Below are 17,109 nucleotides of genomic sequence, written 5' to 3' on the forward strand. Positions count from 1 at the left end.
CTGTTCTTGTGATTGTAGCATACAGATACCATAAACACTATTTTTTCTTAATACTTAAAAAATATAAGTATATAATTACATTTCACTTGTACCTACTGATCAAAAGTTTTCTTTTCTGATACTGTGAAAGAGGAAGACAGAATTAAGGGAATAATTCTTTCAGTGGGGACAGATCCTGTGGAAATTGCTCCAAAACTACTGCATCCGTACTTCACAGTTTTGAGTTTTGTTCATGGGATAAGAATAAGCAGGTAGCAATAATGGTTCAGTGTGTGAACACTCAAATACAAAACACAATAAACTAATGAGAGTGCAGACTTTGTGCCAAGAGTTTAAAGCACTTTTGAGACTGGATTCCACCCTTTAATCCACGCTGCATTACACAGTGTTTCCTTTCTCAGAGCCTCTGTTTCCAGCAGGATTTGGTTTAGTGTTTTAACTCCCACACTTACAACCTCCAGAGAATTGAAATGCACAAGAAGTGAGGAAGCCCTGCCCAGGACTTACCAATACTGGCATAGCCAGGAGTGGATGGATCTCCTCCGCTGTTCAAGGACACCATGAAAGCTTTGTCAGCGAGGTCTGCAGCCTTTGGTAAGTCACAGGGATCCGTGTAAAGGAGAACACCACCAAACCCTGCATCTTCCAGCAGAGAAAGCTGAGGGAAAAAGCAGCACAGGTGACCATTAACAACAGTGTCAGATCACATTGTTATTGTTTTAATTACTGCTGAGATAGAGGCTTTCCCATGCACCACCTTCTCACCACAGATTGCTCTGTACCAAGCTGCACTGCCAAAAGTGCTTGTAGCACCTTAGCAGGTTTTCCCATGATATAAACACCTCCCTGAAAATGCTTCAGTTTGGGAAATTATGTCACTAAATCTTCTTGAGTTGATCTTCCCTGTTTTCCATATTATTATCTGTAAGATGTCCTTGCTTAGTTTACCTCTTCAAGGACACAGCACATACTGAATGTTTGCTAGCACTGACATCAGCCTTCTGCAGGATTTCTGAACAGTTACTCTTCAGTTAAGAGAGAAAACAGGAGTTTACAGAACGTTACAAAAGTAAAATTAAATTAAAAACTCTCTCTTTTCCAAATGTTTGGATCTGCCTCCTGTCATACAACAGCTTTTATTTTGTCTGATTAGAACATCAAAGCTTGAGTTGGGATTGGCAATTAGAGTTTCCAAAAATCCACAGATCTGGACAGGAATATCAGGAAAACTTCCCCAAAGTCAAGGACAAAAGCATCCAAGTACCATAACCTGCAACAGCTTTTTTGACTGGAAAACCTCAGTTTTTTCTTTCACAGAGAACTGAAAAATAAGGAAATTTTATTCCAAAACGGACAGAATCCAACTGTAATGTGGCAAACACTCCCATGAAATGAGATGACCTTTCTGCATAATGCTCTGCATATTTGGAATATGACTGAAGACTACTCACTGATACAAAGCTATATTAATTTTCCAGACAGAAGTAATTCAGGTATTTAAGGATTATCTTACTACTCACTGAGCTGCTCTACTGATGACTTTCCAAATGTCTCCAAATGGTCTGAAGAATGACAGCAGGTCTGTGATGTGTCTACATAACTCTGATTTCACAGGAACCTGAGAACTTTTTATTATGCCTCTGTTTCTCACTTCAGTTGTCCTCCTCCCTCTATATTTTAGAACCTTCATTTTTTTTCTTGTGTATGTATATAATTTTCAATTTACTTCCTAGCTGCTGGTTTTAAGGAATGTTTATGCACAGTTCTTTGTGGCTTTGCAAGTATGTAAATTACATGAATATATGGCATTCAGTTTGAGCCTCATAAGCATTTGGTGTTCAGTTCTGCTTTACTCGACAGCTAAAACAGAAAAAAAATATAAAAATAGCAGCCTACTATTTGCAATGTTATAAAAATAGCAAACTACTATTTGCCATTTCTGTAAGTAAATACATCTAATATTGTGATTTCTTAAGACCTTGACACTTGTCTGAATTCAGATAAGCAGATGCAAGTTGAATCTGTGAGTCACTTAATCTTACCTATCTTACTCAAACAGGTAATCCACAGATGAAAAGGGATTTTTAGGGAGAACTCTAGTCAGATGAATAGGAGAGTGAGAGAAGGTGATTAGCTCAGATGCTTAAAAATACATTACAGACCTTAAATGTAATGCAGGAATAGGGTTTTCCCAAATGTGAGGTTCATTTATTACTGTTTTGTTCTGTTTTCAATTCACATTTGTATTCAGATATTCAGACAGAATTTGATTGCACAAAAAATAGGGTGGGAGAACTAGGGACACATCATAGCTAAACAATGTAACTGGCAGGATTTAAAATAACAATTTTCCTGCTTCCAGTATCTTTTTATTAATCCCTGGTTTATTTAGTAGAACACGAAACTGGAAATACAAATGTTTGGGTTTTTTTTTAAAAGAGAGTTTTAAAAACTTTGTATTTAAAAAAAAAAAAAAAAATCACTATTAAATCCCTCAGTTTCAGTGAGAGAAAGTAACTACAAGTCTCTTAGTCACAAAGTGCAGCAACCACCGCTGCCATGGCTACAATCTCTAGTAAGGAGTTGTGTCACACATGTGAAATTGCAAAACAGCTTCCAGATTTCAGCTATAATAGCTCCTTTTTAACTTTTCAACAGTGACAGCACAACTATATCCACAATAAATGTGAATTGTTGATTCCATTTTCATCTTAAATAAGTCAACACTTAACCAGCCGTAAATTGTCCGAGCACAAAGAAGCCAAAAAGGTTCTGCATGTTTTTTTACAAGGCAGAAAATTGTAGATTAATTCCTTCAGGTAAACCAGTGCACATCTATTCAAATGACTGGATTATTTTAGATTGCAAAACCCTCCAACAGCAAAATCTACTTCTATGAGTTTGATTGTATATGTATTGTCCCTCTTCAAAGCCATAAACATCTCAGAACAAACTGGAAACAACAGAACCCTTAAAAACAGATGCTGGTGCCCGCTGTTAACCCTTTAGTTATTTATGGCTGCTTAAGTCCTCAGTTTTTAGAGTTACCTTAAAAAATGTGACTGTTTCAATTCAGTATATTAAATCACCCCATAAAACATTCTGGACTCAATTTAATCTAGTATGAGACACTTGCTGCTTTATCAAAGGCTCTGTCGTGTACCTGGGGACAGATTAGCCTTGTAAACTCTATACACCACCAGGCACCATTAAATTGCCTTTTAAAGATGATATGGCTGAAGCAGTGAAAAGACAGATTGCAACAGTCTATAGAACTTAGTTTGGCTCCAAGGGGAGAACTCAAAGCAGCTTCTCTGTTTTAAATGCATTTTAAATGCACCATCTCCGAGATGTGGCAGAGGAAACATTTACCTTTTGCTCAGACACAACAGAGAGCAGCTCTCTGCTCCCTAGTTCAGACAGGCTTTACTGTGCCACTTTGGCCACAAACCTACTGGCAGGCATTGCATCCAAAATAAGCAAGCTGAGCATGACTATTTGCTGGGGAAAAAAGAAAAGAAGCAACAAGAAACAGGGGCCACTACCTTTCACAGGTGGCTTTAATGTGTTTTAGCTCACCTGAGGCCACCTGAATGAACACTTAATTAATGGTTATATAAATATATTAATGATCTGAACACAGAACAAACCTACCAAAGAGAACAGACTGCAGGTTCTGTGAATCTCCAGCATAATGCAAAAGAGCTGCCCATCAATGGCTGGTGATAAGCAGGGAAGCAATGCAGCAGGCACTGGCCTCAAGCTGTATTTGTTATCTTCCACCTGAGTCTGACTCTCTGAAGATCTTTTCCCCTGGTCTCTTCTTCTCAGCTGAGACCATCCTTGCACCCTGTAAGCACCAAACAGCACAAAACCAAGCAGGTACTCAGCCTTCATTATTTTCCAGGGACTACACTGGACTGGTTTCCTGCTAAGCCCAGAGCCTCAGAAAATTAAGAACATGCACACCGAGGCATGGAGCTGTTCCAGCAGTACCCTGACTTTCCAGCTGAAAATAAAGCGTGACTGAAGCAGCACTACTCTGATGTTCTGTGCATGGGAGCCACATCTGGGGTTGAGTTTAAGCTGTCATTTCATGGGCAGAGAGCAGAAAATCACATCATGCTTTGGTCTCACCTGGATTACAGCAACTACCAATGCAGAGACAGCCAAGAAAAGATTTCCTGCACTGTTCTCTCACTGCATCTGAACAGCTTAGATCCCATTCCTAGAACCTCTGATCCAGCAACACCCTAATGTTTAAAGATAATTAAATAAGCATGGTATCTTTTCCCTCCCTTTTGTTGATTCCCAGCAACAGTTCTGCTTACAAATAATTTAGAAAGTAGCAATGCATGATAAACCAACAAGGGGCATCACAACACAATATATTCCTAGCACTGATGGTTAACAGTGCTTGTGACTGCACCAGGGAAAAAGAAAATAAGATGATGCAAACTGTGGACTATATCAACCTACCAATTGCATATTAAAATAGTTTCTTGTCATTAGCAATTCTTCTCACCATATTTGAAAGTGGTTCAAATATTTGAAAATATGGACAAGCCTTCTGAAAACCCACTGTACATACAGTTCTCCCCTTCATGGTTTTGAGCATCAGTTTGTGCTTCATGAAGTACAACACCAGCCCTATTACTGACAAATATTGCCTAAGTCTTAACTTAGGTGTCCTGATCCACAGAAATGACTGAGCCACTGATTAGTTGGCACAGAAAACTTATTTCACAGGGGGAAATATCTCAGTACATTCCCTGCAAGCTTAATGGAAACAGGATATTGAGCAGACAAGAGGCAGATGCTGTTAATACACTACTGAGAAGGCCACGTGGAGCCTCCTCCATGAAGGAGATTAATAAAAACTGAAATTTTACTCCTTGATGGAAGAGGGAAAAAACATGGAAGAAATCAAGAGACAGAGTGACAGATATAAAGGGATACAGAAACTTGTCCACAGGTTTGACACCACAAAACCCAGCCTCAAGAAAAAGAGCTGTGAAAAACCTGTTCACTAATCCATGGAACAACCTGTTCATTTATTGACTGATACATTATTTAAGATAAAGCAGTTCAGTACAAGATACTTTGGCTTACAATTCTATATAGCAAGTGACTTTGCTTCCAAACAAGTACCACTAACAGCGTCTCTGGAAAACTTGATTTAAAATACAGCAACTTCCAAACACATTCCACCACTAGAGAGAGGTTTTCAAGTCAAATTTTAGTGCTGGGAAAAAAAAAAATATCCAGATCTCTTAATTTTACCACAAGTTCCCACCTGTTACTAGGGTCAATACAAATCCAGTGACATTTTCTTATTTGATCTAATTCTGCTTTCAACTCTATTACATAAGGCTTCAGACTTTCAACCCTAACTTAATAGTAAATAAAACAATACAAATTATCAGCATAACAGTATTTAGGGATTCTCTTCTATCTCATTATGTATCATGTACCATGCTAGTATATTTTAAAAGTCTACATTTCAAAAAGCCCTTTAAGTACACCTTGATGTCTGAAGTTAAAAATGCCTAAAAATGTAGTTCTCATCTTCAGAAGTAATTAATGTGAATGGATTTCACACTATTGAAAGTGTATCCTCGCTCCTGTACACAGATAATCACACTAATAGATAGTATTAGGCTGCTCATTAAAACTTCTCAGAGGTATTTGAAGCTTTTTCTATACCAAAAATATGTCTGTGGCAAAGTAACAGAACTCTAAATAAAAAGAGAAAACGTGCTTTAGCTACAAGCACTTCCAGAGTCTAAGGGAGATTTTTTTTTAACACTTTAAAAGGGCAGCTGACACTACTTAAATCCCCTTAAATCTGCACACAAAATTGGAAAAATTGTATTTTACACAACGACTGCCTTAGTGTTAATGACATCACAGTTCATTAGACAGCAAAGGCCTTTCATTGTCAGCTATTGACAGCAAAGTTAATTTGGGATCATGCTATTCTAACATGCAACCTGCTCCATGTAACTTTAGGAAATCTTCCTAAAAGCAGATTCACAATCTCACTGTTTATTACAAGTCCATTCACTGTTAAAAATACAAAACATGGACATAACATATTCATAAAATAAGAAACAACATCCTATTTATATGCTGTCTCTATATAATTGTGATCCCCTTTTCTCTGTCCCTTCCAGGTACACATCACAAAAATGCATGTAGAATTTTATATTCAAAGACATATTACATATGGAGCATAGAAACAAAAAATAAGGAAAAACTAATTTGTTAAAAAAAATTATAGAAAAAATACATGAAAAAATACATGTATGTACTAACACATATTCTTCAGAGTAAAATCAAATATATTATTTAAAAATCTCCCATTGTCATTATACTTCAGTGCAATGATCAGCATTAATTAGACAAATAACAGTAATCAGTTTTTAACTGCTGCATTTTTCAATTCATAGTGCAATGTGCAAAAGACATGGTTCATTAATCTGTGACACAGCTTTACTGGACAGTTATTAATTACTCTTTTGTACTTTAGTCCCAATTAAAATCATGCTGCTTTGAAAGGATCTCTCCTCTAATTTGACTAAGTGGCAGTAGGTAAAATCATGAAGCAAGAGCAAAGTGTATTTAAACTGTTGGAAGATCTCATTGACACAAATCTTTATATTTCTGAAGCAGATTGGGTAGAAAAATAAGATTTAGTATAGATATAGATTGTTTAGGTATAATCAGATGCTGCTGTCCTCTCAATTACCTGCTGTAATACAAAACATTTGGAAGGGGCTTGGTAACACAAAACTCAAGGTGGAAAAAAATCCACTTAAATGCACATACCTTCATTTATATTCCACTCTTCTAAATTGCAAGTTTTTAATTGAGTAAGGTTTGGTTTCACCTTGTATTTTTAATACTGCACTTGATGTTTAATCATGTTCCAGGACTCCCCATCAAAAAGACTGAATGATGTTCAAAAGAATTTGGTGTCAAAAGTGTCTGAAGAGGTTTTGGCTGTTGCTGACCAACCCTCAAGGTGCTGTAAAGGGGATGGAGGATGCAGCCAGTTCCATGGGGACCATGAGAAGAAACACATCTTTCCTCTCCACCTCAAACACTGGCCTTGCCTGAGGAGTGGCATCACTGCTGTATTGAACAAACAGGGATTAAGCTGCATAAAACTTCAAACAGCTATAAATGCATTCACAGTGGTCTCATAAATGACAGGCTATTGCCATAAAGGTCTTAGAAGAGGGAACACATATTGCAATGGAATTTATCAAACTATTCCTGCCATACAGTGACATATATAGGAACAATACAAAATCAGAGTTGCTCTGTATCATGGCAAGACCTTCAGACTTTGATGTAGTTACTACCAGAGAAATGATAACATGAAGTACATTTATTTGTGGAAAGAATCTGACAAGCATATCTAAGATTTTTTTAAAGACATTTTCTGTAATCACATTCCAAACTAAAATTGGCTTTCACAATTTTAAATTTTCAAAATTTTGTCCTTTTTTTCAATATCCAGAAAATTATTTCTAGGGAAGAGAGAGTCTCCTTCTGTATTTCTTGGATGTCCTACAGAACGTGGGAAGAGAAGCAGAAGGGAAGGGTCAGAAACTTGAGGATGTTAATCAGAAAAATCTGCCTTTGAGCGATGGGGGTGTATGGCAGTGATGAGTACGAGCTACTCTGTACATCAGATTGCCACCCATTATATTTTTAATTACATTCCTCTGTCAGGTAAGTGCTATCCAAGGACAGCAGACTCCTCCACGAGCACTGGTTGTGTTCTGGTTTGACTGGAAATCCACACACTGACCTCTGGACAGCTGTGGAAGTTGAGGAAAAACCTTTGGAGACTTCCCCTCCCCCTCCCCCCACCCACTCTCTCTAAACAAAAAATCATTTTGGTTTAATTCTGTAATCTTGCACAGAAAAAAAATTTTAACATCCTGCTCCTACATGTGGTATTATTAAGCTTATCAAGAACTGAATGTTCTGTCCCATACTTTTTCCTGTTTTCTGCCTGCTCATCTTCTACACAGTTTTATCAAAGAAAAGTAATTTGTTACACATCAGCAGTTTTTAAAAATGGAATTTTTTCACAATAGGATATTTGGACAATTAAACATAAGCCAGATATACTGCCAGTTCCCTGTACTAGATTTTAGCAACTTTTAATACAAATTGAGTGCATATTTTATTGCCAGATCTTGCTTACCACTGCTAAGAAATTCACAATGTTCAATCTAATTAAAAATGAAATTGAACTACAATTCCCTAGAAACAAGGGCTGATTGGACTCAATAAGCTTTACTTAATTTATTTCAGAAACAAAATATTTGAATTGCTTACAGTCCAGAAAAAAAAGCTTCATTATTTGATGAGTCTATAATACAAAGCCTTTTATATTGCTTTTGCATTCCTACATCTTCAGGAAATACTACTCACTTCTAAATAAGCATGTAGAGGAACACTGTGTGCATAATAAGTATAATTAAATATTCAGTAAACATTAAAAAGAAACAGGCTGTATGAATGTCCAGATGAGCAACCTCCAGAAAGGCAATAGCATTTCCCTGTTCACACTGAAACTGTTGTTTCTGATTATGTTTATGGTTATTCCAGTCTATGTTTAGACTCTATTACAGAGAGAATAAAGCTGAAGATCCATCATACAAAAAACAATTACACAAAGATATAATTATAATCTTGCTAAATCATCAAGAATAAACTGATTAGACCCTTTGTTGCATTTTATGCATTCTACCCAACTTTTAATCCAAAATTCACTGAACTGCCAAGAGAGTCACAGACCAGAGTCAAATCTGCCAATGTCCCCTTATTTATTTCTTGGTTTTTTTCTTATTTATTTTTTTTTCCTACCACTAGGAAAATGACATAAGATCAGCAGAAACCTTTAAACCATAAGATCACCACAAACATTTGGGGCACCTTTGCAAGCTTTTTCTTCTCCCTCTGGACTCCAGCAGCAAGCTCCCAGCCAGGAGATATCCCAGCCATGGTACCACAGCATGGTTTGGGTTGGGAGGGACCTTAAAGCTCGTCTCACTCCAATCCCCCTCAATATATCAGCAAGGAAATAAAAATATCAGCAAGAAGAGCAGGAATATATATTTCCCAGTACCAACACTGGAAGTTAGCAGTGTTGAAATGAAAACAGCCCAAGGTATCCTCCTGTCTCCAAGATGAAAGTAGGATTATGACTTCTCTAGCCTCAAGAGTGTAGCTGTTGTATGGGATCCACCAAGGCATCAGCAGATGCTCTCAGAACCCGCACAGCAATCAGAGATTTGAAATTAAGGCACATTTGCTGCCCCAAGTAATTTCATATTAACACAATTGTTAGGTTGTTAAAACAGCTGCCTTTCACTTATTTTATTATCTTCACAATTCTTATTCAATTACTACTATTGGAATATTTTAGTCTTTTGCATTGTTTTTCTGTTAAGTACAGAACATACTCCCCTGCTCAACTCTTTCCTGGTCTATTACATTGCATCCAGGTTTCATTTCTTTCAAAATAACACCTTGAATGTAATATAATAGTATCTTTAGAGACTGCATAACATTGTTATGTATTTTTAAATTTACATTTTATTTAATTTTATGTTTCCAAGTAGAACATATAATGATATAGAGTGTGCTATATATGTAAGCCTCAGGCATATCTATATATCAACTAGGAAAACTGAGTATTATTAATTGGTTAATGAATATTTTAGCTTCATTTATGGAAAAGAGCAGTGTTTAGCTACTTGGTTAGCATGACTTCAAGTAAATCAATACTCAGAATAAACTTATTTACCTTCCTTATTAGAAAAACAGTCACAAACCAGGAGTGATAAAAGAAATGATCGTAAAGAATGCGCCCCAGTGCATAAAGTCATTTCAAGAACTATAAATATTAAAGAAGTTATTACAAACCTTAGCAATAAAAGTTCTTTATAAATTATCAGTACTGATTTCTGCTCCTAAGCTCCCTTAGAAATTTCAAAATTAAAAATTAGGCTAGTCTTGATTTTGTTTCCTCACTGACGTTTCAGAAACTAGAATTTTTTTCCACATGAACTTATTCATGAACTGTGCTACACAGGACATATCATGAATTCATCTTTCATACTGAACATCAAGGTTTAAAGAGGAATATGCAATAAACTGAAGCACCACTCAATGTGTAACTCTGGTACAGCAAAACTGCGGGCAACCTACACAAAAGCTACAACAGCTGAAAAAGCCAACATGTGCAGTTTTGTGTCTTCCCAGGCCCTTTCTTTTTCACTGCTTTCCACTCAGCACATCAGTAAAACAGAGCTCTGCCTCCTCCTGTGACCTACTAAATAGCCCATTTCACCAAAATGAAATAGTAGAAAGAGCTACACGAAGGAGGTCCAAGGTTGAAGCACTCGATGAGAGCAGGGAAGGCAGCTGGATTAGTTTGGCAGTCACAAAGCACTATAAAGTCATTAATTCACCAGCAGTTAGGAAAAAACCCAGCCAAACCAACAACCCCCAGCTCCTCTTCAGTAACACCAGTCTACAAATAGTTCCAAAACATCAATCCAAAATTATGTTCTTCCCTTGTCTTAAAAAATAGAGTGAAAAATATAAAATGTGAAAAATAGGTCCAACTTTCTGTCACCAAGATTTTTTTCCTGCAGTGATTAGGAAAGGAAGACCCCAATATCAAAACAAGGTCATACCAAGGGTGGCTTAGAAAGATGTGGCAGTAAAACCCTTGCTCTGTCACTCTTCTCAACTAGGTCATTGACAGCACATCATTTTTGTCTTTCTCTGAAAAATTTTTGGGGCAGGAAAGAACAAAAGAAAATATCTTTTGAAACCTTGTAGTTTAAAACCACAGTTCCCTCTGATGGGCCCACTGAAAAGATTTAACACCACTTACAGCTCCTAGAACTCCACTAAACTTTCTAAATGACAAACAGAATACTGCAGTTATAAGATTAATGAGAAAGAAATACAATAAAACTCATGATCAATCAACATCTGTTACACCACTGTAAGTCCTAAGACAGAACTTGCAGAAAAAGTCTTTAAAGAATACACAACTTCACTCTGGGGGAAAAGAAAAAACAAAAAAACAACATAAAACCAAACAAATGCCAAGCTGAAAGCCTCCAACCTAAAAACCCAAATAAAAGCTCCATCTCAACACTAAGTCACACTGCAGGACCATGTAATGAATGCATGGTCTGACACAGAATGAAGATGACAATCACAGCCCCTGGTGTTTAGCCCAGGAGAGAAATCTATAGAAAAGCAGAGAATATTTCCATGTTCAGAACAAGCATTTTCTCTTGCAATAGGTTTGCAAAAGAGAGAGAGTAGAAAAAAGCCCCCACAAACAGAAATTTCTGTTCTCAGCCATTAATTTCTTCTCTTTGGCAACTGGCACTGGTGACTAATTTTGTACTTACCATTGCTTCTAACTGAAAAGGTGAAAAGGAAGCCAGTTCAGGGTTACAGGGCGAGCTTACTTTTGCATCACTTATTAATGGCAAGTGCATCTCTATCCATTCTGTTTAGAAAATTGGTAGTTACTGAAATCCTCATGTCTAAGCCTGCACTGAACTGCATTTACAGCTTTTACACCATTTACATTGAACAGCTTTACACCAAAGTAACACCCTCAATGTCAATAAACCTTGATTGGTAAGAAACTCAGTCAGGCTTTCCGACCTTTGTCGGTCTCCTCTCTTGAGTATCGAGTGACTGGATGAGGAAACTGCCTCAAATTGCATCAGGGAAGTTTCAGTTAGATATTAGGAAAAAATTCTTCACCAACAGGATTATCAAGTATTGGAAAAGGCTGCCCAGAAGTGGTGGGGTCACCATCCCTGGAGGGATTTAATAGACATGCAGCTGGGGCACTTGGGGACATGGTTTAGAGCTGGGTTTGGCTGAGGGAACTTGAGGATCTTAAAATATTTTTCCCACCTAAATGATTCTGTGATTCACTGTGTATGAACCTAATTCTCTCAGGGGATGGAAAAACAATATACACATAATTTTTATGATTCTTTTTGACAGTAAATGCTACAGATTAATCCTAAAATAGAGAAAGTACATAAAAATAGTTTACTGTAGAAATAGACACAATTAAAAAAAACAGAGAAACTAATAAATGCTCATCTTTCCAACAGGGGCTTGCACCGTTCTGTTAAGACCCTGTTAGAGCAGGATGACAGGGATTTCAAAATCAAATTTACCTTTTTGAGGTTTTGCCAGCATCTACTAAACTGTCCTTCCATACAAGATTCCTGAGGAGAATGATGTTCAGATGCCATTCCATGAAGATACTGAATTAAAGAGGCAGCTCTGACAGTAAAACCCTCCTCTGACAGAGATCAACTCTTTGCTCCCAATACAATAATCTTTGATTATTAGAAAACAACTCAAGACTTTGAAGGCTGTCTTAGAAATATTTATATTAATTTGGTCTCACAGTCATTGATGTTAAGTTCCAGGCTTACCATTTAAGATCTTTTCTGGAACAAAATAATGGAAATTTTCTAGAAAACACTCTTTTGGAGGAGCATTGTTTTATGTTGGGGTATGTTGGGTTGGGTTTTTTTCCTCTTCAAGTTTAATTAGAGAACAGGATTACAGTAATGTTAAATACATCTTCTTTCCTTATCATTTAGAAACATTTACAAGCCTCTTTGGAGGCTAAACTAATCATTGTGTAGCATACCTTGACCATGAGACACCGACAAGCTTAATTCAGGAATATAAGCTTAAAATTTGTTTGGGTTTTCTTTAAGGAGCACAGATTTGTTAAGAACTCTTTACACCGTCTAATAACCTTGAAACCAAGGGAAAAAAACCAAAACCTCTTTCTAATACCCTTAAAGGGTGGCAATTAATGTTTAGTATGCAGGTGGTACCTTCAGAATTGCATCTACTCTGGGCTGTTCAGATTTAGATTGAAGCTGGAATATTTTGTGCATCTTTCTTTTTTTTCCCCACTTCATAATAAATGGTAAAGCATTAGCAGAGTTTTATACACCTGCTTTCCAATGCCCAATTCCATATCAAGAAATGTTTAAGTATCTGCATAGAGCACCTCATCACCAAAAGCTATTGCAGAGATAAACAGAACTGAAATACCCCATTTCACAGAACAGTCATGATTATAATTAAATTGCTCCAGACATTATCCTCCACCTCAGGGAGTCAAGACACCTGTGATTGCCATTTCTAGAAAAGGGATACCAGGGGAATAAAATACTTCTTTCTACTTGCTTTGCAACCCATCCTCTTCCCTTAAGCACAAGACGTGCCAAGGAAGGGTATCAGGCTGACAGAGGGCATTTCTTACATGATGTTCTCACAGGGAAAGAAAGGAGGAGAGATTTTTCTGGTCAATAAGAGCTCCTTGACAGAAGACTAAGCAGCTGATCAATCTGGATGAGAGACTGTGTGTGCACTTCACCGAGACAGCTCATGGTGAAAGGATTTCAACAATAGAAGCACCTTGTGATGGCCCTGACCTTATTGTGGTGTAAGGGTTTTACCTGATCAAACAGCACCCATGGCTACTTTTGCTGAAGGGGAATTGTTCTGTAAAATGTACTGTTCAACATATTTAAGTGTGGTTTCTGTATTAAATAGAGGGAGTTTTAATGTGCTTTAACAGAAAGTGGTGTTTTCCTATATTCTTCTGGAAACCTCACTGCATCAAGCTTATTTCTTTACTGAGAACAAAGACCTGCTGTATTAACAAGCAGGCTAATTAGGATGTGAAAACTTAGGTTTTCTTGAAATTAAATAATATACTTGCAGTTTTATTCTGTTTGCTAGTGAACAGAAAAAGAGAGAAATAGGCAATTTAAGCTTCTCTTCCCCTGTTACCACTGCTATCACCAAGTATTGAACAATTCTGCACTGTTGGCAGGTCAGAAGCAAATCTTATTTTCTGAATTTTCTGTATGCCTTGAAATGACTTCACCTTCAAAGAAAATAAAGCACTTTGAGTGACAATGTCAGATTTTGTCCTTGCAACTTTCAGTGAATCTGTACAGTGCACACATCAAAGTTCATCCAGTCAGGTAAACTTGCAAATAATATAAATGAATAAGTTATCATTAAATTTTTTTGTAAGATTTATTTTGCACTTCCAAAGAGTTCAAGTTTTTTAGAAAAAGCACACATGGAAACAAAAGGCATTTGCAAACAGATTCTATTGCATGTACACACATCACAGCAAAATAGATTTCTGTGTATGATTGTTTCACATACAGTTTTTTAAGTACTAATACCTTAACCTTTCCTAATTATCTGTTTTTGTTAATGAATAACATTCCACTGAAAAGGAACAAAATTTAAATTAAATATTGTGTAATGAAAATCCCTGTACTTTTATCACATGCTGTATCACACTTCCAACCCCACTTTGCTGAGTAAACATCTTTTAAAGATTCCACTGATGTCAAGTGTGAAGCACAGTGCTAATAATATTCTTGGACTCCTCACAGGTATTTCAAACTGGGAAAAAAAACCATATTCTGTTTGGAATGGGACTGTTCTCAGGCAGGAAGAGGAGGCCAGATCCCAGCTCTCCTAATGCATTCCAAATGCCTTCTTTGCACCTCCTTTTTAAGGAACACTGCAGCACCTTATAATGGTAAGGGACAGTAATTCCTACACATGTGATGCAGACTAATTAATTTCTAATATCTCATAAAGATTTCTTCAGGTGTAATCCAAGAATGGCCTGAACTAGCAGATTTGGGCTTGCCATTTTTGCCTTTTACTCTCTAATATGAGAAACAGGAATGGGACATGCCCAGGTGGTTAAATGGATTAAATGTTATCATTCTTCCTCTGAGATTACAGTGGAGGCCTGACTGAAATGAGTTGTCAGGTCAGTTCCCCAGTGGACATTTTGTAACATAAAGCCATCACATACAACTGAATACTGATATAAGAGGCAATATAGTCAATTCCCACTCCAGGGAAAACCAAGATTGACTCAGAAGTGAAATATATGCTTCCATCTTATTGAAAGGGAGGACTCTCTAGGTCACCTCAAGGTCACCTCTGAGGCTGTGTGCTAAGAATTCTTGTGTCTGCATAATAACTGGCAGTGGAAAAACATAAATAACAGGTTAAACTGTCAGTGCAGGCACTCCTCCAGCCTTCACAAAATGCAAACACTCTGTCCTCCATCTAAAATATTACCTGTATCTGCACAAAACTGAGCTGCCCTGACAGATCTCAGCCCAGGCACATTCTGTGACTATTCCCAATTACAAGGCTTTCCTGGGCAGCTTTGTGAGAGTTTGGCTTTGTTTGGGTAAGGGTGTTTTAGCTGATGAAGAGCCTGATTTTTTAGAGAAATCTGAAGCTGAAGAGTGATGTGAAATTTGAAACAAATAATGAAAAATTGCACTAGTTATTATACAGCATATTAAGTCAATCAAAGAAAGTATCCCCCAACTTTTTTACCTTAAGATTCCAGTGACTGTGACCATGTGATTTTTTGTTTTCTTTCCCAATGACCATAAGGAACTTCAAGAATCTTTTTATTTGCAACAACCCTGATTGACCATATATATCAAAAAGCATCCCAGTCAATACTTTAAAAAACCCCAAAAAACCAAAACAAACAAAAAACCAAAACAAAACAAAAAAAAAAAATAAAACCACACCACCAAACCAAATAATCAACTACCTTGAATGAGCACAACTCCAAATACAGAGAATTACTCTCAGTATGTTCAATGCTAAAAATAAACAAAAAAGCACAAAGACAAACCCCAGAAGCCAAATACAAAAACTTAAAAACATGAGAATGCAGCAGGATAACATAAAAAGGAAGCTGCCATTTTGTTAGGCCTAGATCAAGAGAAAACAACATAAGTCTAACTTTGTTGCACATGCTGTTTGTGAATTATTCACTGAGACCTAAAGAGGAAATTAAAATGCCTGAGTTCTCATATTGAAATGCACAATCTTCTCCTGTTAAGTGAAAATATGTTCACTGTGGAAGAATTGCCTTCTGCACAGAAGGTTAGTTTAATGTTTTGGCAATCGAAACAAAATATTCCAAGTGGTTATTGCTGCACTTGCAAAGTGGGTGCCAATTATATTTGTAATGATGGACTTGGTGGGGTTTTTTTTCATATTCATGCACAGGCATCAAGAGGCCCAAATGGCTAAGAGAGAAATTTTGACTTTGGTGTTCCATGGCATTATGCAGGCAAAGAGAAAATTAAAAAATATAATGCTAAAAGCCACCTCTTCCCTCCACAGGGAGGACATGCAGTTATGTATTTTAACCATCTATGCTCCACAAAATCCAGCTACAGACAATCTGAAAGGAGCAATTCAAGTAATCCCAGGGAAAATAATAAAAACTTTCCATAGTCTGGTTATTGCAGAATGTAAAATATAAACCCCTGGTTCCATGGATGCAAATAAAAAAGGTTGGATTTCAGCATCCAGCAAGTCCATGTTTCTACTCAGAGTTCTGACCGTGTGGCAAATTACAGGTGTATTTGAAAAGGCAGAATTCAGATCTTCATGCAGAAATCTCAAGTGCTGATTTTGTGAACCAATTCTCAGAGTTCAGTATCTAAAGGCACATAGAACCAATCCAAAAATCAAACCAAGGTCTGGATCTGGCTCTATATCCTGAAGAGCCACAAGGCATGAAAATCACTCTTCAGTTGAGTAATCTGTGACATCCTGGTTTACACTGATTCTAGGAATATTAAGATTCTATAATCTCTTAAATCATGTTTTACATGAATACTTTATTCAAGAATAGTGACTTTTGATACCTTTCAACTCAATTTCTCAGTTCACACTTATGTAAATAAACTGATTTTTATGAAGCATTCTGAAATGAGGAGAAAAGACTTTAAAGAGAATAAAATACCCAAGAACCATAACTTCTTAAAAAAATAATAAACCAGCAGCTACTATAGAACATGCCATACAAGTCAAAGCCACTACAAAATGAGGGCAGTACTTTTACAACACTTGTTGCCTGAAAAAGATGACCTTTTCCTCTGATCACTAGTCCAGAAAATATCAAATATAAGCAGGATGGACCAT

The 17,109-nt window shown here is 36.9% G+C and overlaps 1 protein-coding gene across 5 annotated transcripts in view; it reads right to left on the reverse strand.

Annotated features, from left to right (window-relative positions):
* Positions 1 to 17,109, reverse strand: part of NAALADL2 (N-acetylated alpha-linked acidic dipeptidase like 2) — a 406,977-nt gene that overhangs the window by 134,916 nt on the left and 254,952 nt on the right. For all 5 annotated transcript variants that reach the window (XM_086844332.1, XM_086844333.1, XM_086844335.1 and 2 more), the window contains one exon: positions 508 to 658. In XM_086844332.1, coding sequence (XP_086700458.1) covers positions 508 to 658 — 151 coding nt within the window. The remainder of the gene's footprint in view (positions 1 to 507; positions 659 to 17,109) is intronic.

This window comes from Cyanistes caeruleus, chromosome 10 (assembly GCF_971803275.1).
Source record: "Cyanistes caeruleus chromosome 10, bCyaCae1.hap1.1, whole genome shotgun sequence".
NCBI lineage: Eukaryota > Metazoa > Chordata > Aves > Passeriformes > Paridae > Cyanistes > Cyanistes caeruleus.